Source organism: Hippocampus comes, unplaced genomic scaffold (assembly GCF_001891065.2).
Source record: "Hippocampus comes isolate QL1 unplaced genomic scaffold, H_comes_QL1_v1.1 scaffold104, whole genome shotgun sequence".
NCBI classification, from domain to species: domain Eukaryota; kingdom Metazoa; phylum Chordata; class Actinopteri; order Syngnathiformes; family Syngnathidae; genus Hippocampus; species Hippocampus comes.
In genome coordinates, this window is record NW_017806072.1 from 4529490 (window position 1) to 4554312 (window position 24823).

The 24823-nt window shown below is 41.1% G+C and overlaps 4 protein-coding genes across 15 annotated transcripts in view; 2 read left to right on the forward strand and 2 right to left on the reverse strand.

Moving 5' to 3' along the window:
• Positions 1–4762, forward strand: part of srgap1a (SLIT-ROBO Rho GTPase activating protein 1a) — a 60612-nt gene extending 55850 nt beyond the window's left edge. For 3 of the 7 annotated variants that reach the window (XM_019894193.1, XM_019894195.1, XM_019894199.1), the window contains 2 exons: positions 904–1297; positions 2914–4762. In XM_019894193.1, coding sequence (XP_019749752.1) covers positions 904–1297; positions 2914–3321 — 802 coding nt within the window. In that variant the 3' untranslated portion in view covers positions 3322–4762. Of the gene's footprint in view, positions 1–903; positions 1374–2913 lie in introns of all 7 variants that reach the window. The other 4 variants (XM_019894194.1, XM_019894196.1, XM_019894197.1 and 1 more) reach the window with 3 other exon arrangements.
• A 664-nt stretch (positions 4763–5426) lies between these two features.
• Positions 5427–10912, reverse strand: cfap263 (cilia and flagella associated protein 263). 5 transcript variants are annotated; one of them, XM_019894099.1, is made up of 10 exons: positions 10690–10912; positions 10463–10531; positions 9988–10117; positions 9147–9308; positions 8931–9071; positions 7422–7535; positions 6886–6978; positions 6682–6789; positions 5678–5818; positions 5427–5607 (listed from the first exon to the last, which is right to left on the reverse strand). In XM_019894099.1, exons 1-10 carry the CDS (start codon positions 10767–10769, stop codon positions 5476–5478), a joined length of 1170 nt encoding a protein of 389 aa, XP_019749658.1. In that variant the 5' UTR covers positions 10770–10912; the 3' UTR covers positions 5427–5475. The 5 variants fall into 5 exon arrangements, with proteins under 5 accessions (XP_019749658.1, XP_019749661.1, XP_019749660.1 ...); XM_019894102.1 differs by lacking the exon at positions 10690–10912 and having other exon boundaries at positions 10296–10554; XM_019894101.1 differs by lacking the exon at positions 10690–10912 and having other exon boundaries at positions 10447–10553.
• Positions 10499–24617, forward strand: parp12a (poly (ADP-ribose) polymerase family, member 12a). Of its 2 annotated transcripts, XM_019894096.1 has the most exons (12): positions 10499–10584; positions 10954–11321; positions 16163–16298; positions 16447–16714; positions 16818–16922; positions 17860–18043; positions 19903–20080; positions 20960–21195; positions 22901–22970; positions 23049–23176; positions 23343–23494; positions 23629–24617. In XM_019894096.1, the coding sequence occupies exons 1-12, from the start codon at positions 10525–10527 to the stop codon at positions 23883–23885; spliced, it is 2142 nt and encodes a 713-aa protein (XP_019749655.1). In that variant the 5' UTR covers positions 10499–10524; the 3' UTR covers positions 23886–24617. The 2 variants fall into 2 exon arrangements, with proteins under 2 accessions (XP_019749655.1, XP_019749656.1); XM_019894097.1 differs by lacking the exons at positions 10499–10584; positions 10954–11321 and adding an exon at positions 11328–11449.
• Positions 12269–15488, reverse strand: LOC109530414 (proline-rich protein 13-like). The gene is made up of 4 exons (XM_019894105.1): positions 15257–15488; positions 14426–14469; positions 13854–14347; positions 12269–12750 (listed from the first exon to the last, which is right to left on the reverse strand). The coding sequence occupies exons 2-4, from the start codon at positions 14439–14441 to the stop codon at positions 12700–12702; spliced, it is 561 nt and encodes a 186-aa protein (XP_019749664.1). The 5' UTR covers positions 14442–14469; positions 15257–15488; the 3' UTR covers positions 12269–12699.
• Positions 24618–24823: the final 206 nt, after the last annotated feature.

Sequence of the window (24823 nt, forward strand, 5' to 3'; positions counted from 1 at the left end):
TGACACACACACACACACATACACGCACACGCACATTCACACACACACACACATCTTTGCACTTGCACAGAAAAACAGGACCACCTGTGCTTTTTAAAAAATGCACAGCTGCACTGCCTCTGTTCCACTGTTTATTGGTTATTCCTCTTTGAAATTGAGTATTTTCACCAGTGCAAGTGTGTGAATGTGTGTTTGTCATATCATCCTGAATACTGGCTCCTCTTCCTCACAACAGCAGCACTGATTATCTCGCAGGCGATCTTCACCTTGCTCACTATTTGCTCCGCATAGCCTCACATGTTGATTTATGATTGATTTCATTTTCACAAAGGCACTCACCTGTCCCTGTCTCGAAAAAGCATTTAATGTGTCATGTCTTTTTTAAATTATGTATGTATTTATTAATTTATTTTTACAAATGCACTCACTTGTCCCTGTCTTAGAAAAAGCATTTACTGTATCCTGTTTTTTTGTTGTTGCTTTTGTTTTGTTTTGTTTTGTTATTTATTTATTTATTTTTAACCTGAAACACATGATTGGCCAGCAGTACTTAACCCAGGACTGGTTGCCGCAATCAACTATTTTATTTCATATTTTTATGGAGGAAACAGATCTGTCAGATTCCTCTCAACAGCAGATGACTTGTTTTTTTTTTTTTAAACAGTACATGCAGACTGCGCCCCTTGCAGGCGATTATGAGTTGCTGCAGTTATTTCCTTTCCCAGCACAAATTTTCCACAGCTTGATTTTTATTTATTTATTTTTTGGGGCTCACACTAAAAGCTCGTATCGGTTTAACTGTCCTCTAAAATATTTAAACAGTGATAGAATTGTAATTCCTTGCCTCACTGTTGTGATTTTTGGGTTTGCATCACAGTTATTTCCTTTGCATTTCTACTCCAGCAGGCACAGAAAACGATCAGACCCACCGTCCCGCCGCCCCCCTGCACGCCCCAGCGACATCCACTGCATGATGCACTCCTCCCAGCAGGGTCATCCTAGACACGGAGGCACCCCCGAGATGGGCTCCCCAGTCCTAGGACACATCAGTCCACGCGACATGCTACGGAGCCGTAACCATTTGCCCGCGGACAGCCCTGAGCGTCTGCGCCGCACCGGCCACGGCAGTCTGACCAACATCAGCCGGCACGAATCCCTGAAGAAGATGGAAAGCCCGCCCATTCGTCGCTCCACCTCATCGGGCCAGTATACGGGCTTTAGCGAGGCCCACCTCCACCATCACCATCACCACCACCACCACGGCGGCAAGCCCCTGGACCCGGAGACCATCGCTCAGGTCAGCGCGGGAAGAGCGGCGAGCCGACCGCAGTTCTCTGCACCGTCAAAGCCCTGCCCCGCACTGTAAAAACCTAGTCAGTCCCTGTCTTCTGCTACCGCGTCTGTGCTAACTACACGCAAGAGACTAGCTTGACAGGCACCAGCACACTGCAATATCTGCACTATTAAAGTCACAAAAAAAGTCACTGAGGGTTGGGAGAGAGCCATTCACACATCTGGGCCATGTTCTATTGTATGTTAGAAAATCGCTTTCAAACTTTTTCAAGTTATTATCACTCCAAAATTTTTCGTATTAGTAGTAGTAGTAGTAGTAGTAGTAGTAGGAGTAGCCGAACTACAAATGTTGCAGTGATATCAGCTATATGATCCAGTGCATCGCAATTAATGGCAAGGAGATCAAGTGTGTGACATTTCTTGGTGTTTGCTGTCCCTCCCCATGTCTGCATTGGTTTTATTAGGATATTTCCTCCCACGTTTCAAAAGCATGCGTGTTTAGCTAGCTGAACACTCTAAATTGTCCTAATTGATGGCAAATTATTTTGCCGCTCCCCAAGTTACAGCTTTAGGATCCTAGTAAAATAGAACACACTGCATTAGGCCATTTTCCCCCTTGCGTTTTGTGTCACTTCGCTGTTCAGGACCCCCTGTGATTAATACTGAAAAAAAAAAGCTCACAGCTAGTGCTTGGCAGTGCATGCTCCCACCTCCATATCTTATCTTCACTGCATACTTTTCATGACCAAGTCTTGTGGGAGAATACCAATGCCAAGTTATTTCGTTTTTTGTTTGTGTAATTTGCAATGGCTCCTTGCTTGTTGTTTTCTGCATCCTCTCATGTTTTGTGTTGATGGCTGTTTGAAATTTCTCCCTATCCAGTTTATACCCTTGCGTAGTTATCACCAATATATGTATTGTATTTCACAATACATTTGAATAGTGAGCAAGATATAACTAGACAATCAAGATATCCCATGATGCAGTGTGCATGTAAGGAAATGACTTGTGGTGTGCAGACACCTAATTGTAAGTAGAGCAATGCATATTTTGTAAAATACCCTTGGTTTAAAACAATTTAAAGGTGTTATAATTTACTTAGTTCAGTATTTATTACGCAAGGTCTATAAGCTGACACAGATGCAGTCACGTCGTAATTATGCGATAGCATTTTGCGCCCGAGTAGTCATTCGCTGATGCCTGCACGACAGTATCGAGTCCTATGAATGCGGTACAAATGACAATCCGTATCGTGATTCGGTAGTCGGGAATGAGTGAATGATATCGAACGCAGTCAATATCATCAGGTGCCGAATGAGATTTTCGACTTTCATTTTGTATTAAGTCAATGTTATGTTTGTTGGTCAAGCGCCGTCACTTTTAAATGAGGAGCGGAGGAATAAAATGAATGGAAACATATTTCTGGAGACCTACCATTGTGCTGATATGTGTAGCCGCTTCAAATAACACCTTAGTTCGATTATTCTGCTACAGTTTAATGACAACTGGTTCTGATGGAGACGCCAAAAGCTTGTCAAAGTGATATTGACCCAACTATTTCAAATTTTCCTCAGCCTTCTTTCCTGCCTCCCTCATAGACATTCTCTTTGTCTTCCGTAGGACATCGAAGAAACCATGAACACTGCTCTGAACGAGCTGCGGGAATTGGAGCGCCAGAGCTCAGTCAAGCACGCCCCCGACGTGGTACTGGACACGCTGGAGCAGAGGCAAGCCGTGAGCGGGGGTGGGGGTCCCACGCCGGACAGCTCCAGCGAGTCCCTGGGCCACCCCATCCACGGCGTCATGCTGAGGTCCACCGCCAACACGGAGCCGCCATTCCGCCGCAGCGCCGGCTCAACCAGCGACAGCATGAGCACCTTCAAACCCGCCGTGATGCCTCGCATGGGCGTGCAGCTTAAGCCGCCCGCTTTGAGACCCAAACCGATGGTACTTCCCAAGTCCAGTCAGGTATCGCAGCCTCCTCCGACGTTGCCTCAGGATCCTCTGGACAAATCCTGTACCATGTAACATTTGGGATGCAAAAGAACCAGCAACTTCCACAACAGATACTATAGGTTCCCCAACACCGGCCTTTCAGAGTGTATAGTCACAGCCTTGAAGTTTGGAAAAAAATAGAGTTGTAATTTAAAGGTCTTGGCAGTGTGTTAAAAATGAACTTGAACAACAAATCACAAAAGCTTCCCTTAGTCCTACATAAAGTGTGCACTAGTTTGGTTAGCGGTTGCAAGGTGGATACACCATGGTGCATGTAACGTTTTTCAGTCAGGCTCGAAACCAGGCGGGCACAATGTTGTCTTTTTACCTAGCCCTAGTTGTCATTGTGACGCTGGTGTGATGAGGACTGAAGTGCTGCTTGACCTGATTGACTTTGTGGTTCTCTGTTCAGAAATGAATCAGTGATGTGAAGTGCAACAGACGTCATCTGGTGTGTGGTATTGCTTTTGGACGATTCGATAAAACCACTGCATCACGATGAACTGCATCTCCATATGTTTTGCATAGATGCCTTCTAAAGTAAGCATTACTCATAGAAAGCGGGTGAACAGTTGGATGTGCATTCAAATGTTTAGAGGAGGTCAAATCCAGTTCACTAATCTAGGCTATTGTGGATCCTAGCTTCATCCTGAAATTTCACCCGTTAGTCGATTATTGCTAGTAGTGTATATGAAATGCCGTATGCACCCAATGTGATGTGGAATGCAAATTTGTATCTTCGTTGGCATTCATATCTGAAGACAAATTGAAGCATGGCAGTGGACCTTCAGAAGGACACACGATATGTACACACGGGAGTGCCACGTGGGAAAAAAAAAAGACTTCTCCTTGTCAAGATCATAAACACTTCCTGTGTGACAGCAGGAGATGGAGGTCTCACGTGTCAGTGTGTGCAATTGTCATGTGTATTTGTGTATTCAAATCTCAGTCAGGATTTTGGGGAATCTTGAAATGGTAGCCAGCATTGTAACATTACAAACAATTCAAGAGTGAATCTCCAGGTCTAAGCTGGCTCAGCAGACATTGTGTGTACATTCATGAAAAGTTGAATAGTTTTACGAACCCGTGATATTTTTGTTTCCGAGTAAAGCTAACATAGATTAGAGCGCAAACAAAATAGTGTAAGCAAAAACATCCCTGTGGACAAGTGTGCTTTCGTCATAGTGTAATGACATAATATGTACTTGTGAAAGTGCCTTCAAAGATGTTTCTGTACATTCGTTCATGTATGCATTCACTCGTCGTCTGCTCCAAAGACACATGACTACGTGTAATGTTGCAATCCTCAAGAGTTAAATGACAAATTTTAGAATTGAGCAGCTCACCCACTGCACATGGATGTATGTAAATGTAGATAAGGCATGTACTGTATGTAACAGCATAACACAAAATCCTTGAGCGCTCATAAACCGCAAAGGATTTCTTTCTAATAAATGAAATAGTTTGTCCAGTCTGAGGTCGTTTTTATTGCACCATGCTGTTTATGACTGTTTTTTTTTCATTCTATACAGTATTTACTTTTCACTATACAGTATACTGTATACGCTTCTTTTCAAACAGCATTAACAGGGGAGAAGCGTGAAACATTTATTACATTTAGCTGAATGGATATTTGTACTATTCTGCAGGATGACTTTGTAATATTTTATTGCAAGAAATTCCAGTCATTAACATACAAAGGAACAGTGATGTGTCACAGAAAATAATTCCGCCTTCAGTTTTTGTCCGTAAAAGGCTCACTCATGTAATTTGATTCCATCATGTCATGATAACGATGATTAGTCATATATTTTTCTGTAAATGCAATATTATCTGTATACTGTATATTGTAGATTGGCTGGCAACCAGTTCAGGGTGTCCCCTGCCAACTGCCTGAAGACGGCTGGAATAGGTTCCAGCAGACCCTTGTGAAGATAAAGCGGATCGTAAAATGGATGGATGGATGGGTAGTTGACTTGTAAAAAATAATTATAACAAATTCATATTTTTAAAATGAATCTGAATTGTTTAAATGAATGAATTTATTTCAATTTTCGTAATTAAATTCTCTTTTATTTTCATTTATTCATTCATTTGTTTTTAAAAAGTTAAAAAAAAAAAGATTTTTAATTTCCCCCCCTTCAGTAAATGTTGAACTTGATGAATGCGGGAGCTTTTTATCTAAATCTAAGCTTTGCCATGTTGTTCTATGTATGGTAGTGTCACTGGATTTGGACATTCCCCATCAGCAGCTCCAGCATCTGCACTGTTGACAGAAGAGCCTCTGTTTTGGCTCCAGAATTTAGACTTGGAGGTCATCTGGGCAGATCAGAGGACATGATCAGTTGCAAAACAAAATGACACAGTGGTTGACCTCAGCAATCCTAACCTTCCTCTGCCAAGTGTGGACACTCTGCTGCAGCATCTTGTGTTTGTCCTTGACTTGCAGATACTGAGCGACGTCGGGTGCCTGGTAAGTGGACATCTGGCGGCGCAGCTGCTTATTCTGGGCCTCAGCCTTCGAACGCTCCTGATAGTAGAGATGGTGGGGAGAGCGGAGATAAGGAAACGCCACAATGTAAAAAAGATTGCAGTCTGAGAGTTTTGTCTCACAATCCAAAATGGCTTACCAGAAGAGGTGAAAACATTTCATTTTGCATGCCAGGCCAATATGGAATTGAGTTTTACTGAGGGTAATTCTGTTCTCCCAGTTTATAGGAAGGTCCAATGTTTGCTCACGAAGCAGCACATCTTACTTGTGAACTGGAAAATGTATTTGCACCGCTCTGATGTATTTGCAAATTTACCTAAAATATTTCATATCATCACACATGTTTTGTATTTTATTCAGGTTGTTGTCCTGCTGCAAAACCCACGAGCATTTGAGCTCAAATTAATGGCCAAAATATTGATCTGCAAAATGTATTATTGGCAGTAAGTCATCTAGATACAGGTCCTGGAGTAGGTTAGCAACCCCAGAACATTACACGCTCACCCCCATATTTGAGCCACTTTTTTTCTCCACAAGTAACGGGCTGCATGCCTTTTGCAGTTATTTGTGACCTTCTGGATGAGTAATCATTGCACTCTTGGGAGTAATTTTGGTTTTCCCAGTTTTTGTCATTTGTGTCTGTGGCTCTCTGGAGTTTGAAAGACTTGGGAAGTGCTTTGTAGCCAGACCGATATAAATTTTAATCAATTTGTTTCTTGGTCGTTCGGCACTTTCTTTTGATTGTGGCAGAATGTGTTTCTTTTTTTAGATCTTGTGGCCTGCTTCACTTTGTCTGACAGATTTCCTGATTCAACAAATCTGCCAGTAATCAGGCATGGTGGGTGTGGTCAGTGAAATTGAACTTGACATTCCACAGCACGCTGAAAAGACTGTTGTCCAACCTCTTCAGCTTGTAATATGTCTTCCTCTATTTTCTCCAACATCTCCTTCATCCTCGTGATATCGCTGCTCAGCTGTGCACACTCTTGCGTCACACGCTGAAGCTTCTCCTGTCCATGAGAACACACACAACCCCCACATTTACCAAACGGCAATTGAAAACGGCGGCGTAAACTAACTTGGTCTGACGTAAATATGTGAGCTACCTTGTGGGAGTTCAGGGAGCGCTGTGCTTGTAAACGTTTGACTTGGAGTTCTTCGAGGTCAATTGGTGGCTCACTGTCTTCCAAGAAAATGTCCTGAATGCAAAAGCCATTTGAAGAATGTCGTAAAGTTTAAAATGAAACATAAATAGACTAACCGGCCATGATTATCCCACTGAGGAGGTACATTTGTGAATAAATTGAAATGAGATTATTATTTTTAGGGTAATGATGTACTTTTTTAAGGTTTGAAAACACTGCACCATCCGATTCAGAATAGCTTTATTGTCACTGCACCACAAAGTGTCGCAAAACTGAACAGGCAAGACCCATTCAAGACAGAAAAACATTCACCAACAGAGGGATGTAGAACAGGAATCCACAAGGTTGTCTTTTATAGCGCCCCATTTTCGAAGATAAAAAGAAAAACATAAGGAATGGGGAAGGGAAAAATACCAACCCTACACTAAGCTCATGTAAGGGGAGTACAGTGGCCACCCACATGTCGAAGGATGTCCCTTTACGTTTCCCGTGCTCACCTCGAGTCCTGCTTTTCTCAGCTCTCTTTTCTCCTGCAGCTGCAGCTGGAGCCTCTTCTCCCGTGCCTTCAGGCCTTGAATCTTCAGTTTCAACTTGTCACACTGAGTGCTCTGCTTGATGTCGTCCAGTACACAAAAGGCAACAGAAAATATAAAATGAATACAAAGTTTATTAAATATCATAAATGCCTTACTTTTTCTAATAAACACTTTGTACTCTGCAGTTGTGACCCAATTGAGACCAGTGCACACAATTACTGGTATTGTAATGTTTACATGACCAAAAAAAAAAAAAATGCATGTAGTTTTGATGAAAAATTTTAATGCAATATATTATATGAACAATGTTTTATTTGGGACATACATGTACAGAACCACAGTGCCCTCCATAATTATTGAGACTCCTGGTTAAGATGTGTGAAAAGCCTTAAAAAGAATTATTCAGTCCCCAGACCTCAACCCCTTTGAAAACCTGTGGAGTGAGCGAAAAGATGAAAGTAGACATGAGAGGGGCCAAGTCTTTTGGATGATTTAGAGATTGTGCAAAGAGGGATCGTCGAAGGCCCCGCTTTCTGTGTGTGTGTGTGTGTGTGTGTGTGTGTGTGTGTGTGTGTGTGTGTGTGTGTGTGTGTGTGTGTGTGTGTGTGCGTGCGTGCGTGCGTGCGTGCGTGCGTGCGTGTGTTTGAATACATTTCATAATGCAATGGATTATTTTAATTAACTTCCATCCATCCATTTTCCGATCCGCTTATCTTCACAAGGGTTGCGGAGGTTGCTGGAGCTTATCCCAGCAGTCTTCAGTTAGTAGGCGGGGGACACCCTGAACCGGTTGCCAGCCAATCACAGGGCACACAGAGACGAACACGCCTCCATGCTCCCACTCACACCTAGGGACAATTTAGAGTGTTCAATCAGCCTGCCATGCATGTTTTTGGAATGTGGGAGAAAACCCACGTAGGTCCGGGGAGAACATGCAAACTCCACACAGGAAGGCCGGAGATGGAATTGAACCTCTGCACTGTGATGTCGACGCGCTAACCACTGGACCACCGAGCCGCCTTAATTAATTTCCATTATTGTGAAATAACTTACAAATACATAAGCTGCTGGTCTCATAAACAACACCATCACTTCTAATAAACCCCCTGTACGTCTTTGAAGTCTAAATTGCACACACAATTCATTTCTTGACACTCATATTCTGGCAATATGCAATGGCAGAAATCAAATTCTACTCTGATTTCACACGATGATAATCTTGACATATTAATCACAATACATTTATAGTACCGCTGCACATTATGTTTCAGTTTCAAATACAATTTGCACAAGTCAGTAAGACAGACTTCAGTTTGCCGTGAGCCCAAACACGATAAGTGAAGTAGACAGTGGAACATTTGTCAAAACAAAGGACTCTTTTCTCCGATAAATGCCCATCACATTGGCCTGGTATTCTCTCTGCAGTTGAGTAAATAAACCCCCACTTGTAAGTAAGAGAGATCAATTTACCTTACTCCTGATGTAGTGGAGTACCTTCTCTGGCTCATTAATTTCTGACATCTTCTTCATTGGTTTGAGCAATCTGTGTTCAAAATCGTTCTTGTCTTTGCTAATGTCTGCTCGCTGTAGCTCTATTTCTTTGAAGGAGGCCTGAAAGGAAGCCACAGAGGTGTAAACTGAAGTGTTCACTTGACTTTTATTTTTATTTTAGTTTCCGACACTAACTTTATAGGTGGCCAGAATTCTGTCAGACCGCTGCTTTTCTTTCTGCTGGTTTCTTATCATCTCTGCTACTTCCCTTTGTGCAACACACATTTTTTGTATCAAGGTCAGCTGCCAAAGGCCATCGTGGAAGTTGGCCTCAGATGTCTGCCTCCGACAATGACCCTAAGAAGACAGCACATACACAAATGAATACAAAAGTGATGTAGTGGCATCATGAGAGAGGAAGTGTAATGAGAGCTAATACAAGAGCTGTATCACAAACTTTATATTTACGATGACAACAATTACGGATGGCCGAGTGCCAATACAAGTTACAGTACCGGGCCAATAAAGGCCTGAATTAAAGGTGTTGAGGAATTGCAAGGGCTGAAGATACTTGTCGCCAATACCAGCCACGAGCACCCTCTTGTTGTTCAATGCCTCACAATTAGTCTGCATCTTTTCTTTGGTTCAGTGTTTGTTATGAGTTGTATGTGTAATCTTGCCATGATTTTCTTCCATTTCAGTCACAAAACTCTGTCCTTCCTTTGAGGTTTTTCCTGCCTGCACTCGTGGCTGCTCATCCCGTCCAACTCTCCCCACCTTTCCAAACACCTGACAGGCTGAATGATAAGATAAGATAACCTTTATTTGTCCCACACAAATGTTTGATATGATAGATAGATATATATATATATATATATATATATATATAGAGAGAGAGAGAGAGAGAGAGAGAGAGAGAGAGAGAGAGAGAGAGAGAGAGAGAGAGAGAGAGAGAGATTTGATTGATATCAATGGATTGTGTTGCTGTACCCACTGTTTTGTATGCAGAGTGTAGTTGTATACTGTATATGCTTACCCCATCCTGCACTTGGCTCCCAGCTACCCCCAGGTCTGCATGGTGGATCAATTGATCCTGTTGATCCAGGCGGTTGATGATAAAACTTTCAAACACCTCATTCTCTGCCAAGAGTGCTGCGTTGGATATTCTATTGGATATTCAATTCAGTGAAAAGCCTCCAAAAGAATAACTTGACTCCTTGCAGAGCTGACAAAATTATGGTGCTGTACCAACACCCCGTGTTATTTTTTTCCAAATCACACCACATAAGGTAAACAAACTTAATATCATTTTTTTAAACACAAAAATATTTACAAGCCACTTACAATGTTAAGGTGGTTATCATGAAACAGTTGATACGATTTCGATATGGTAGCCGATGTCAGTTAGCATTAGCTGTGTTTGTATCGCTAAAGTGTAAAGCAGGAGAGTTGATAGTTTTCTTATAAAAAGTCATTCAATCGAGTGCTATTTTACTGTAGCTGTTGGATACGTGCAGAGACGTCCTGTTCTCGCTGTTGTGGGCTGTTTTCCATTGGGGCTCGATCTTCGTCCATGGTTGCTAAGGCACAGAACAGCGGTTGCTATCGCTCGTGTTGCCGGAAGCACAGTACAGTATGTTTATTTTATTTAATTTAACCTTTATTTATCAACGCAATTGAAAAAAAAAAGATTCTCTTGTCTGCGGACAACAATGTAAAATACGGTAAAAATAAATACTAGAAATAAGTACTTGCGTAGAATATGTTTCGTTGTTCTTGCTTTTTTAAGTACAGGTAATACCAAAAGTTGCTATACATTAATTTCACGTCCACTCTGAAATCACAAAACACATTAATTGAAGTTAATGTTTGTATCGACTTCCGTGTTATGTTAGTTGTAACTTTGTAGCTTCTCGCGCGATCCTTTAAATAAAAGAGATTTCCCCAATACCCATTGAGGCAAGCAGCGATGAATCACGTTTCACTTTCGTTTCTTTCAAAGTTTAGCAAAGTGGAAGACGGTGGCCGTAGTCCACAAACCTTCCTCGAGATGAACGCAAAAGTGTCGAATTTCATCATCCAGACCCTGTGTGACTACCAAGGCAGTTTGGACTTCAGGGTTTTGACTGGGAAAGTGGAACAGACGTTTCCTGTTGAGGCGCAAGTCCTTCACCGTTTTCTTACGGACGAAGCCAGAATAGCAGTGCATAATGGCATCCTGGCCGTCGCTGCGGGTCAGATATGCAGCCAGGACAGTGTCATTGTGGCAAAAACGTCGCTACGGATCTGCCAGAAGAAACCTGGCGAGTGTTTGCAGTGTGAGAGTTTGCACCTGTGCAAGTTTTATGTGTTGGGGACCTGCACGTTTGGGTGAGTAAAATGCTGATTAATTAGATCACGGGAAGGGAAACCATGGTCCTCGAGAGCCATATCCTGCCTGTTTTTAAGATCTCTCCCTACTCCAACACACCCGATTCAACTGATCGCTGCCGTTTCAGGTTTGTACAGAGCTTGCTGATGAACTGATCGTTTTAAGCAGTTGTGTTAAAATAGAGAGAGGGCGATATGAAACAGGCACGGTATGGCTCCCGAGGAACCGGAGTCCCCAGAATTAGATGTTATTTTAAAACAAACCCATGAGCCAGGTAATTCGAGATGAGGTCAAATGTGTCTGTAAAATCTGCGGTTTATTTGAATGGTAAAATAATGATGTACTATTTACAATTAATTAAACTCTAATGTGTGCATTAAGATAAGTCGGATGTGATTGAATCTGTAAAATTATACATTCTGAGGATTAGGAATGATATGTCACTTAAATGCATATGAGTCAAGGCAGGTGAGTAGTTACTAATAGCAATATACATCGATAAGACATGCTCCTTCTGAGTTTTGTGCCTAGGCCGATGCTCAGCGAACCATGCTTCTTTTCGTTCCCTGTTAATATGGCCACCACAAAAGTCCTTTTTGATGTGAAAATCGCCCCTGCCACCATGGCTGCCACGTTGGCACACTGTTTAGGCTGGTCTTGTCTACTGAAAGTAGCAAATTGTTTTTTAATTCCACAGAGATGGCGGCCACTTGTCACGTTCCTAACTGTAAGTCTGCTTACGAATGACGAGAGCAGCAAGCCAGAAGTGCATGACCATTCTCAGTCTGCTGATGGCGCCACATTATGGTTTACTGTACTGGGATTGTGGGCAAATTATTCTGGAACTAACACAGTTTGACAGGTACTGTACAAAGGGGCATTTTGGGTGGACAGGACTCTTATATTGAATTTGTGATCGGTTGATTCCAGGTACGCTAAATTTAGGTTCCACTGTACCGTGATTTATTGAGATGCACACGTGGACTTGAACTATATCATAGCACTGACAATGAACATTTGTAACTTTTTGTACTTTTATTATTGCAAATAACCATATTAGAGATTGTTTTTTTTTTCATGCCAACCACGAGAAACATTCCATGTTTTGATAACACAGTGGGATGACAATCAACATCTGTAACATGTTCGTGTGTCCACTCGGCCTAGAGGTTTCAAGATACAAAACATGCCCTGCCAAAAAGTGACGTGTGACAGTCCACAAATCCTTTTAAAATATACACTGAAAAGCAAATACCCAGTATATTTGGATAGAAGCACTGTATGAAAACATACATTCTGTTGAAGTATTTATTGATAATGCCTTTTAGCAGTTTGGGCTTTTCTATTCAGATGGTAGCATACAGTTTAAGGATGGCCTCAGTCGGAGTCGCTGCTGCTGCTGCTGCTGCTGCTACTGCTGGAGGAATACTGTGAGGACAGATTAATGAGCATGTTAATGCATTGTACAGACCTCATTAGGCTGCTGTAGCTCAAAATGAGCATGTTGAGTTCCAGTGGAACAGTGGACCCTCCATGTAGGGGAACATCATCCTCTCCCTCATGCCTGCTGACTTAAGTTGATTGATCTTTGTTTTTAATTTTCCTCAGAGGAAATAATATCAATGTGACTGCATGAGTTCTAAGATGGCCACCACACACAAAAATAATGTACAGGTAATATTTTTAACTGTCCCAACTAACCAGACTTGAGAGAGTGTGCAGTATAAAAATGAATGAAAATGAAAGATGGATCATATTTAAAAAAAAAAAAACAGCAGAACTATTCCTTAGAAGATGCCGTACAAACATTTTTTCCTCACAGCAAATAATAATGAAAAGGTGAGTTCATCTGTCCTCTCTGATTAACTGTTCACATAATACGTCAAATAAGCGATAACGTGTTTGAAAAAAGTGTTTAGCAAAATGCGGTAATAAAACTAAAATAATGTACGATAAAACTACTCTGCATTTGGCACTGTACGAAAATGTCTTCGTTTTGGGGAGAGTGCCAAAGATATTTTGTTAATTGTTTTTCGGGTAATTTTGGACTGCTGAGAAAATGATACCCGTTTCTAGTTTTTGAAATTTTTGATACATGACTGTTAATTAATGTGCGTTGACAGTTCATGAAATGTACGTTAATCATTACTAAAAGTAGTGTTTGCGCTTTTGACATCATATGCTTTTGCTTTTCAAATATCTGTTGTTCGCTGATAATATTGCATAATTCTGAGAAATGTTGCCCAGTTTTCTGCTGGAACGTGATTTGCATGTAGAAGGCTTTCTGCTATCATGATTGTTAGCTTTCATGATAATGCATCAAAAAAAAAAAAAAATCGAAGAATACTTTATGGACATGCTTGAAAAGACAAACAGCCGCATCAAAGTTGTAGCATAAAGAAAATGTCTTTGTGTCTGAAGGTGACCCAACATGCACATTCTTACCACTTTTCTTAAACACAAATATGGAGTATTTAAAAAAACTAGAGTTCGGTTAGACAGGACACCTGCCAGGGTAATGTCCATCTCACCTTGCAGCCATGGTTGTAGTAACCATGCTTATACAGCTTGTGTGCCTTCTTCAGCTTTTTCCCTTTCTTCAACTTTTTGTGGGCTTTATGTGCCACCAATCCCATTGCCATGCCAGTCAGGGCACCACCAATTCCCCCCCTCAGGGGATATGTTGTGTGTGCCCCTCCGTAGTAGAGATGACCCTTGTTGTGGTGGTGGCCCTTATAATGGTGGTGGGGGTATCCTTTTGGAGGCCAAGGGTATGCACCAGGGTAAGCGCCTCCAACCGAGGCCACCGGATACCCACCGGGCGCCACAGGGTAGGAGTGAGGACCTGGACCCCCTGCGTAAGGCCTCAGAATCGGGGGCGCGTTGGTTGTCATGGCTGGGTTGACGGCTATTGGATATTGGACGGGCGGGTATTGTTGAGGCGGCGGCTGGGGATAGACTCCTGCGGGCGGCAATGCGGGGTTTGCGGGGTTGTAGCCAGGAGGAAAGGCTGGGTTGGATGGACCTGATATACAAATATTCACAGTCAGCCACTATTTAGTCCCCTCCAAGAATCACGGATGCGTGCGTATGTAAAGTCTACCTTGATTTGGCCACATGGTTACACTTCAGGTGTTATTAAAAGTTCTGGAAAGACATGGAGAAAAATGAATGGAATAACATTGGATTGTCAGAATCGTGAATATATACAGTGTGTGTGTGTGTGTGTGTGTGTGTGTGTGTGTGTGTGTGTGTGTGTGTGTGTGTATATATATATATATGGCCCACACTGAGCCAGTCCATATATATATATATATATATATATATTCAAATGTCTATGTATATTATTTGTCATTTTTTACGATTTCAATTCACAGTAAGAAAAAAAACATTAGCCCTTAAAAGAAAAATAGTACGATTCACAATAATAAAGAAATAGAAGCTAAATGAAAACTTTAAACTAAACCGCCTATAAGAATCAGAATGAAAAATTCAAAATGCAAAAAAGTTTGAAAACCAGAAATGAATGATTGTCTTAGTTAAACAGTATTCAAGTAAAAAAACGAATTCGAAAAATCACAACATACAAAACCAAAAAAAAAATTCGAACATCAATGACGAAAGATTGCCTAATAAGTAAAAAAAAATCACAGACAAACTATTAATAAAACAATAACAATTTTCAAAAAGGTTTTAACCAGTAAACTCACACTGTTAGTTATGGAATATTTTCATGACTGAAATAGGAATAATGTTATTTTCACCCTTTCAGGGCTAGGATAGTCAGTTTTTCCACATTCAGCGTCAACAATAATTGATGGCAGGCATTATTAATCCCAACACCTTGACAATTTAACATCAACTTTTTGGATAAACACATCTGATTAACGATAATAACCATAGTATAAAAGTAAGAAGTGATCCCAAAGCTCACCTGTGCTTGTGTAGCTCTTAGCGATTGGTTGTCTTCCGCATTCAAGTAGCAGCAACGGGAGAGAAACCAACATTTCAGGAAACCTCGCCCAGCCCTTTTAAGTCACACGCACTTTGCTTCATGTTTACATGTCATGGAACAAGTGAATACAAAGTGCCACGTCATTGTTACCACTTGCATCACAACTATTGTTTACTTTTAAAGGAGGGCTAGAAATATGCAGATGACAAATGGACTCACCTGACATTTCCTTATGTACACCTGTACAATTGAATATGGGTGGCGGGGAGGGGGGGGGAATCATCCAGACACAGAGACCATTGATTGTTGACACGTCAATGATGTGACATCATCTTTAATTGCTGTCTCCATGAAATGACGTCTCTGAGCAACAATGTTGTAATTCCTCAAAACGTTTGTCCCTCCTCCCTTCTCGGTCGTTCCCGTTTCATTGATGGGATCTCTGCTGTGAGACGCTCACTTGTAATCAGAGGAGCGAGGACAATGAGGTTTCAAATAAAGAAGAGATATGAGAGGAGGGACAGTGGGTAGATAAAGAAAACAGGAGAGAGGGGTTCAGCAGCTAGGGGAGGGGTGAGAGGACAATGGGCACAACAATAGCTGGAAATTCAAATGCTGTATACGATATTCAAGTAGGGAATAAAGATATACAGTACTTTACTATACTTAAACGCATTTTCTTGTGTCAGTGAGCTGCATTTTGACGTTTACTGTGAGCGATTGAGCGTGCAACAGAGTAAATTGACAAAAACAGTCAAATCGAGCATCATTCCAACGTCCACCCTTATTGACCAGTGACCACAATCATTAAGTGCTAATACACAGAAAGAAGTGTAAATGCGTAACCATCTTTCTATCGATAAAACAGCTGTTTTTGTTTTTTAGATTGAAATGTAAATGTCCACACAACTTGACTTGGCCGCACAATGTAGAGCTGTTGAAGAAACATGACCTCCTACACCTTTCAGAAAAACAACTGTTCCAAATGTTATTACAGAATGACCCCTACCTTCTTCCGGAGGTAAGTAGTTGTGGTGCTAATGTCAACTATTGCTTCATTCATCTAATGACTTCAGATGTTAAAATTCTTCTCAGAAGTGTGGAAAAAGTGCAAATATAATGCATAGGAATATAATGGGCCTTTCATGTTCTTCTTGACTTTCCTCTAGATATGCTCACATTACAATATGGGCGAAGGTGTCAGCGGTTTGTGCAAGTTCACCTCTACGTGCCACAAGCTTCATATCTGCAAGACCCATTTCACCACAGGAGTCTGTAAACTAGGCCCATCGTGTTCCAGAATCCATGATCTTAATCCAAAGGCGCACAAGAGTTTTGAAAAATTCAGCCCAGAGATGATTGCGAGTCTCCCAAAAGTCTACAAAAATAAAAGCATGCTCGCGGATGATCAGAAGAGTCGAGCTAATGCCGCTCCTGGTAGTATATTAAAAAAAATAAAAAATAAAAAAAATATTTCTAAGTTGTCATTGCGCTTCTCCTTTGGTCTAATAGGTGCGTTTGTCACATGTGGTATTTTCAGAGTATAGAGGTGCTGCTGTGTCAGTGGGTGCAACTAAGCCGGCGAGGGATTCTGACACAAAGGAAATTTGCCTCTTCTTCCTCAAAAAACAATGCATCTATAAAGGTAACACTGGGCTCTCACTTCCACTTTTTGTATTTGTATTTATATGAAACTAAAGAAATGGTGAGACTTTTTTTTTTTCAATTTGGATATCTAGCCAGTTTTAACGTACAGTACACACAAGTGCTTAGGTAAAGGAAAATAACTATTACCAACTAAACCTAACTATGACTCTAACTGTGCCTGTAAATTATTCATTTAAAATATATTTCAGATAGAAGATAATGAAGATAAAAAAAATGTTTAAAAAAAAACAATAATTCCATCCAGCCATCCAATTTTCAATTTTTACTATTCAATAAATATGCATTGAACCTGGAAAAATCAGAGATAAGCACATTGTTCAGGGTGTTTCTTCCTGCTCAACACTCCGACCATTTCCCACAGAATAAGTAAAGCCGGTATGAGAGCTGCATGTTTAAAAAAGTAAATAAATATAATAAATACATCTGCCTTTACAAATATAATACTCAATTTAGGTTCACACCGTGTGGTTAAAACACAGTGATGTTATAATGGTTGTCGTTTGCAATTGGATACAAATGCACCACGTTATACTCTGAGGTTTTTCGAATGTTTAGCTTTTCTCAGGACGCTGCCTGAGAATCAAAATTTTGGAAACCATTGACTGTATGATGCAGTGTTAGAGTGACACCTCTTTCATAAAAAAGCACTAATAAACATTTTAAAATGTATACACTGAGCATTATATTTTTTTAAAGGACTTTCAGATACCCAATATTAGGGTCATAGCAGACCAACGAGCTGTGCGTCTTTAAATGTAACTCCTCAAAAGCAATTTGCATCGTGATGACTATGTCTGCTTTATGTCTGCTATGATTGACAAGGGAAATGCAGTGAAGTTTCCCATAACTGCAGTCTGTGTTACTTAAAAAAAAACAAAAAAACATACACATATTTATTTATTATTTTCTGACAGAGAAATGTCGCAGTGTCCACTGGCACTTACCATATAGATGGCAAGTTTTGGACAAGGACGGTGTGACCTGGAAAGACCTGAGCGACATGGAGGAAATTGAGAAGGCCTACTGTGACCCAGCAAGAGAGTCAAGCATCGAACACGAGACGTGCACTGTTGCAAAATTGAAAAACTGGATTCTCAGGTTTGTGTAGCACATGAAACATTAGGTCAAGAATTGAAACACACTGTACTATATAATATTGACAGCTGTCTTACTATTTGGTCGTTTTATTATATTACAGAACAAAATTATTAGAAACCATACTCAGATGGATTGCAGCTTTATCTACCGTATTTTCCGCACTATAAGGCGCACCTAAAAGCATTAAATTTTCTCAAAAGTCGACAGCGCGCTTTATAATCCAATGCGCCTTATTCATGGATCAATATTCTGATTTCATGGATGTAGTATTTTAAATGTTCTGCAAAGTGCTTTGTTATAGCTGCAGCGGTTCTGAAGGCTCTATATCAATCAGTGATGAAAGTCCTCCGGATTTTCCCGGAAATCCGGATTTTCAAATTTTCATGAAAATTCCTCCGGAAAATTGAGGAAAAATTGCCTAAAATGAATCCCGATATTAGTTGACAACATTGAACGAACGCGCGTTTGAGTTTGTTGTATTGCTTGTGGCGACGCCACTCGAGCGAAGCGCGCCTCAGCGGTCGATAGTCCGCTGCTCTCTGCTGTGCGTGCGTCAGCGCGAACATGTACGCACGCGCTCGTCTTTTGGTTTCAACCAATCAGCGCCGACGCACCCGCCGTCACAGATCAAAGAAGTTTTGATCTACGACAACAGCTAAGCTAGCGGAGACGACACGACGCTTTTTGTCCAAGTTTTGCTTTCACGATCGTAGACATGTTGAAGCACTCACTCTAGTAACAGTCACACCCCTCCCCTCACATTCTAATGGCCTCTCCATATCTCGCAGATTTCGACATTTCGGCGAGAACGGAAGCCATAAAGGATGCACGTGTGCACACAAAAGGCAGATTAATCATTGAATGTCGAGTATTTGCATAGCGTTTTGTGGAAACTAATTCATGCGCGATTGGCCAGGTACGGGCCCAGCGAAATGTTCAACCAGGTAGACAGGCAAGCTGACATACATGGAATAGACGCGAGTGTTAGGAACACGTTCAAGTGGTCATGGCTTGAGGAAAAGGACTTGAACGGAGATTTTTTTGTCCGACTACATTAGAAAGGTCGACAAACCTGGTAAGTCAGCTAATATCACATACTGTATATATCTCAGGGGTGCCCCATTACGTCATGCCCATTAAATACTTTAACAAAAAGTATTTAAAAAAGAAACTAAAATAAAGCAGGTCATCTTTAACCGACGGTGCCGTGTGACTGTGTCACCGGAAGTTGTTAGCGCTCAGCAGTCTGCAGTTGCAGCTTGTGCTCAGAGTTGCTGCGCTAATCTTTTATCGTTATCATTATTCTCATTCAGAGTTTGTTTTGTACAATTCACCGAGGAGACGGGCAAAGAATGGGAATCTGGAGGGCCGAGAGGAGCATTTATAAACGCTACGCGTGAGCTCCGATCGTTAACAGGCTGCAAAAGTGCGTCGCATGCCTCAGCGTCAGACTGTTGCTCATCATGGCATGCGTGTGTACATGCATGCGCGCGTGCGCGGTAATGGGTTGATCCCGGGAGGTTGGTTGATCGAAAAGTAGATCTTCGGTCAAAAAAGTTTGGGCACCCCTGATATATACGATTCAAAAATGATATTAAAATATTTTCAGGAAAGTCCACTTTCATCTCTGATGAAAGAATAATGAACATACCAAAGGGTTAAACAACCAATAAATGGCTTTTTAGATATATGGGTAATATATATTTCCCTCCAGTTGCTTGGCAGAGGTGCTGAAGACTCAAATGTCCAAACAGGCTCGTGTTTGAAAATGCACGTTGGGATTTCATTGGTTTGTGTTGGTTTTCTAATGAAGAGTCAGGCTGTGTGTTCAATATCCAGTCTTTTCGCTTTTTTTTCAGCCACCCCATAGCCACTGGAATGCTATCAGTTGACTTCATGAGTATGACTTGCAACGGCTCTCCTGTGCGTCGCCTGTCGACAGCCTCCTCTGTAACGAAGGCCTCTCACTTTAGTCTGACAACGCAGTGGCTCTGGTACTGGATGGAGAGCATTGTCAAATGGCAGGAGTATGGTCAGGTAAACTGGAATTGTTTGGATTATAATTGTAGATTTTTAATATATACAAATCTCCGCACAGTTGAGGCTGGGTTCTTTGAGTTTCCAGAACAAGGTTGAGAGCATTTTGTCAAACGGAGTGACCGTAGAGGAGCCAAATGCGGTCAGTGCCGTAACACCGCAAAGTTGGTCTAATTTCATGTTTTGTTTGTTGGTTTTATTTTGTTTTTTATCCATTGTAAATGGAGTAATTGGTAGTTAGTTCAACTGGTAGTTAGTTCAACACTCAGCCGTCACCGCCTTGAATCTAAGATTAAATAGTTTTTTTTTTTTTTTAACGCATCTGGTTGAAATGACATCACTTGGCCAAGATTGCGCTGTTATTAGACTACGAAATGATGTAATAAAAAAAAAAAGTTGCAACTGTGTGTCAAATAAAATCCAGTCCAGTAAAGCTAAAATAAACATACCGGTACTTTTTTTGCACAACAGGAAAGTGTTTGCAAAAAAGATATTCTCTCACCCAGGGATGTCACTTATGGTTTGCAGCAATCAATAAAGTTATTGTAATCGGTGCCAATTTTAAACCAAATAATTTTATGACTTTCATTTTGTGAAAGGTGCTACATTCTACTACTGAATAGCACATCTTTTAATGGCTAGCTAGATATTAAAATCCAATTCCATGTTGGTGGTAATCATCACTCTTGTGGTGGCACCACACAAAAGCCAAGGATGATGAGTTAACTGTAATTGCTGGCTTGAAATAATTCTCAGATGTCACACATGTTGGTGGTTTAATGCCCATTTTTCTTGAAAAAGATGACGCGAGTCCGAATACTGAGCTTGACTGAATGTTACAACTGGTTCGTTTCACGTTGTCCCTTTGTGTCTCTTTAGAGCCAAGTTAAGACGCCAGACTCTCTCACTTCTGAAACGCTGGAGAAATTTTACTCGGTCGACCAAAAGACACAAATATCTTTCACAACTGGCGGACAGCAATATGTGATGTACTTCAAAAATGAAGCAGGAACTCTGCAGATGTATCAGGAAAATATCAAATATTTAACCAAGCGGGAGGTCCGAAGGAGGCCTCGCTTTGTGTCCTCCAAAGATGTGGAGGTCATGCTGACCAGGTACGTTTGTCGGTTGTGTTCCACATTCAAATATTGTTGTTCTACTCAGGGATTGTGGACACGGTGTTGTTTTCCACTGCAAACTGGTGAACCTAAATGTCATTTGCTTATTTCAACAGTGTCTTGGGGTTGTTTTTGAGTGATTTCCTAAAATGTTAGTGTGTGACAATGGCGCTCATGTGCATTACTGTGGGCAGGAGCACGAATGAGTATTGAATCACAAGAATCACTATGGTGGCGGACAGCTCATATGCACCAAATCTTGGGAACAGTGCCATGAAAAAGTATTTTGAAAAGGGGTCAAACACTTTTTCACAACACTGTCAACACACTCTATTAAACTGTAGCATTACAAATACGAGTACTGTAATTTCCACACTAAAAGGTGCTTCGTAGGAGTATTAGGCGCACCTTCAATGAATGGCCTATTTTAAAATAGTTTTCACAAAATGGGTGCACTGCATTATAAGGCACAAAGAATAGAAGCTACAATAGTGGCTGGGGTTGCATTATACATTATACACACTAGTTGCCGCTACGCTAAAGGGAATACAATACAATAGAGCTTTATTTATAAAGAGCTTTCTCAATCGCTACAGCTGTTAAGCGCTTGACAGAACATTTAAAATCCTACGGCCAAGAAATCAGAATATTGATCCATATTGATCCCGCTTTGTTCAGCGAAAAGGTCGGTGCTGATGGACAGTCTGCGGCTGGATGGATGCATGGATTGAGGAGCCGACGATGAGAAGAAAAGAGCGTCAGCGCAGAGCGCTGATGCGTATGTGGAACTGGGAGTCGCGGCTTGGAATTGAAGCGGATTTACATGGGACAGGAGAAGAGAGCCAATCTCTCTTTTTCGTGAATGGATGCTACAGCTTCTTGCTGCTTTCAAGCTTAGCTTGTAGCAGACGTTTGCACATTGCAGCATGACGTCTCTGATCCACTGGTGAAAAGGACACTTTGAATCGCTCCTCTTTCATCTGTAACTGCTTCAGACAACAAAGTGTATGCAGGACAGTGGTTAAGATTGCACGATTGTCTGTGTCTCATGTGTTGTCTTGTATTATTTTGTCATTTTTTTGTTAACTTTTCTTTTGATGGCGGCGCGGACACCCGCAGCGGCTCCTCTTGTTTCTTGTTTTATGTTGAGAGGGAAGAAATTTCATTTGTGCTCTATATACAGTACATTTGACAATAAAGTTGTATCCAATCCAAAATATACAAGGCGCATCGGATAATAAGGCACACTGTCGACTTTTGAGAAAATTGAATGCTTTTAGGTGCACCTTATAGTACGGAAAATACGGTATATTATTTTTGAATGACAATTTTTCAACTCAGTTATACTGATTAATTTAACATTGATCCTTTATTGGATATGGAAAGACTTTTTTTAAGGGTATGTGTGACAAGTTGAGTGCATCAATCCTTTTGGGATGTAGAAGTGAAGCCAAATGCCAACGGCTGGTCTGCTGTATTGCATTTTCAATCCTTTCTGCAAGTAGAGGTGTGTGTGTATGTGTGTCTGTGAAATAAGTGCTAGTATGTCAAGAAAGAGTGTTCCTTTGATGCATAATAGAAATACACCTTTGTATAAAATTGGGTTTTTTTGTTTTTTGTTTTTTTACTGCATTTGTGAATTCCTTCCTGAATCTCACAGCAGTTTTAAAAATACCGCACCTTCTTAAATGTATCCTCACAGCTCCGGGTCTTTGACTGAACAATGCCCTCCCCATTGGGACAAGAATGCCCTGCCTGACACTGGATACAAGGTTTCTTTCATTATTCCTGACTGTGCTTGACATTTTTGTCATTCTTTTGTGAACTTATTGAATCATCTTCCTTGCCAGCTCGTGCCTCTTCCCAAATCTCCAGAGTACAACAGGATTGAATGTTTGTTCAAGGCAACAATGCCACAGAGTAGGATCCACAGTATCAACAGGATCCAGAACCCTTTGCTGTGGACATCCTTTCAGCTGTAAATCTCGCACCGCGTTTGAAAATTCAAATGATAGCTGTGTCGTTGTAAGACGCTGAACACCACAAATTGTCCTTTGTGTGTGTGTGTGTGTGTGTGTGTGTGTGTGTGTGTGTGTGTGTGTGTGTGTGTGTGTGTGTGTGTGTGTGTGTGTGTTTGCATTCAGGCACAGAGATCAGATGAAGAAGAGGAATGGAGGGAAGCCTGTCATTGAGCAGTACTTGTTCCACGGGACAAACGATAACTTGATCGCAGCCATCTGCGAGCAAAACTTCGACTGGAGGATGAGCGGCGTCCACGGCACCACCTTTGGCAAAGGTACATCAAAGCACGTTCAAGACTTTTTCCTGTCTGAGACTTTATCGGTTGGGTTGCAGTGGAGGCAAAGTTCAAATCTACTGCGAAAGCAGCGTGCATGCTTCATTCCTAACTTGAATAAATTGTCTTTACAGGAAGCTACTTTGCCAAACAGGCTTCTTACTCAAACCGCTACGCCACTGTCAGAAATGGGAACAAGAGTATGTTTGTGGCCCTGGTCCTGGTTGGCGATTACATCAAGGGAAGCAGCCAGTATACCCGTCCACCGGCCAAACCAATGAGCCTAACCCTTTACGATAGCTGCGTTGATGACGAGAAAAACCCCACTGTTTTTGTGATCTTTGAACGTCAGCAGATTTATCCGGAGTACATTATTCACTACTCTGAGTAGCAATAGCAGCTGTTGCTTAAGGTGATTCGAGAGGTTTTGTCTTCCAATGATTGTGGTGTTTCCACTGAGAGCTTTGGTTATCCCAGGACCAACATTAGTTTTAAGAGTTCATCAAAATAACAAAGGTTAAAACATATATACTTTCTTGGCTTAAGTAAAAAATAGTCACTAAGTACAACAAAGCGCAGTACTTGATCCTTAAGACTTGGGAAAGTTGTGAATGTAACTAAGCATTTCTTTCAAATAACACACAAAAGTACTTTACCAAGACATAATCCATATAAACCAGACATATCAAATTTGGGACATAACAAATCTGGCCCTAACTAAATGAAGGTAATGCTGTCTGATCACATTCTGAATTGTCACACAGGTGCAAGAAAAAGTTAACCATTGACATTGACAGAGACTTTGCTTCTGATGTCACTTTTTAGGGCTGCTGCTCCTTTAAGAGTGAGTACAGAAAAAGCTAAATTAAATATGTGCAGGGATGATATTTTGATATCTGAACTAAATTAGTAACCAGAGTAGCAATCCAATTTGGAAAAAAATGTGAGTCTTGGAAAAAAAAAATCTAAATTGATCCAAAATCATTCTTTTAAAGCCATCTGAAACAAGACCTGCTAAATACTGTACACTCAAATGTTGTGTTGAGGGTGTCCAACTTAGGGTTTTCAATACACAGTGTTTATTTGTTGGGCAAATAAAATGTGAGTTTCTACATTGTTGAATTATGACTGCCCTTTGACTTTTCCTTGTTTCGTTTATTTGAGTTTTTGAGTGACACATTTTCAAAGAAATAGTCATGACTATCATTTTACTGAACTGTGATTTGGACTGAACAAAATGAATAAAAGTCATTCAGAATACAGCAAGGTGTCGGTAATGGATAAATAAGAACACGTTACACGCCATGCTAATGTACAGTGCATCTGAAG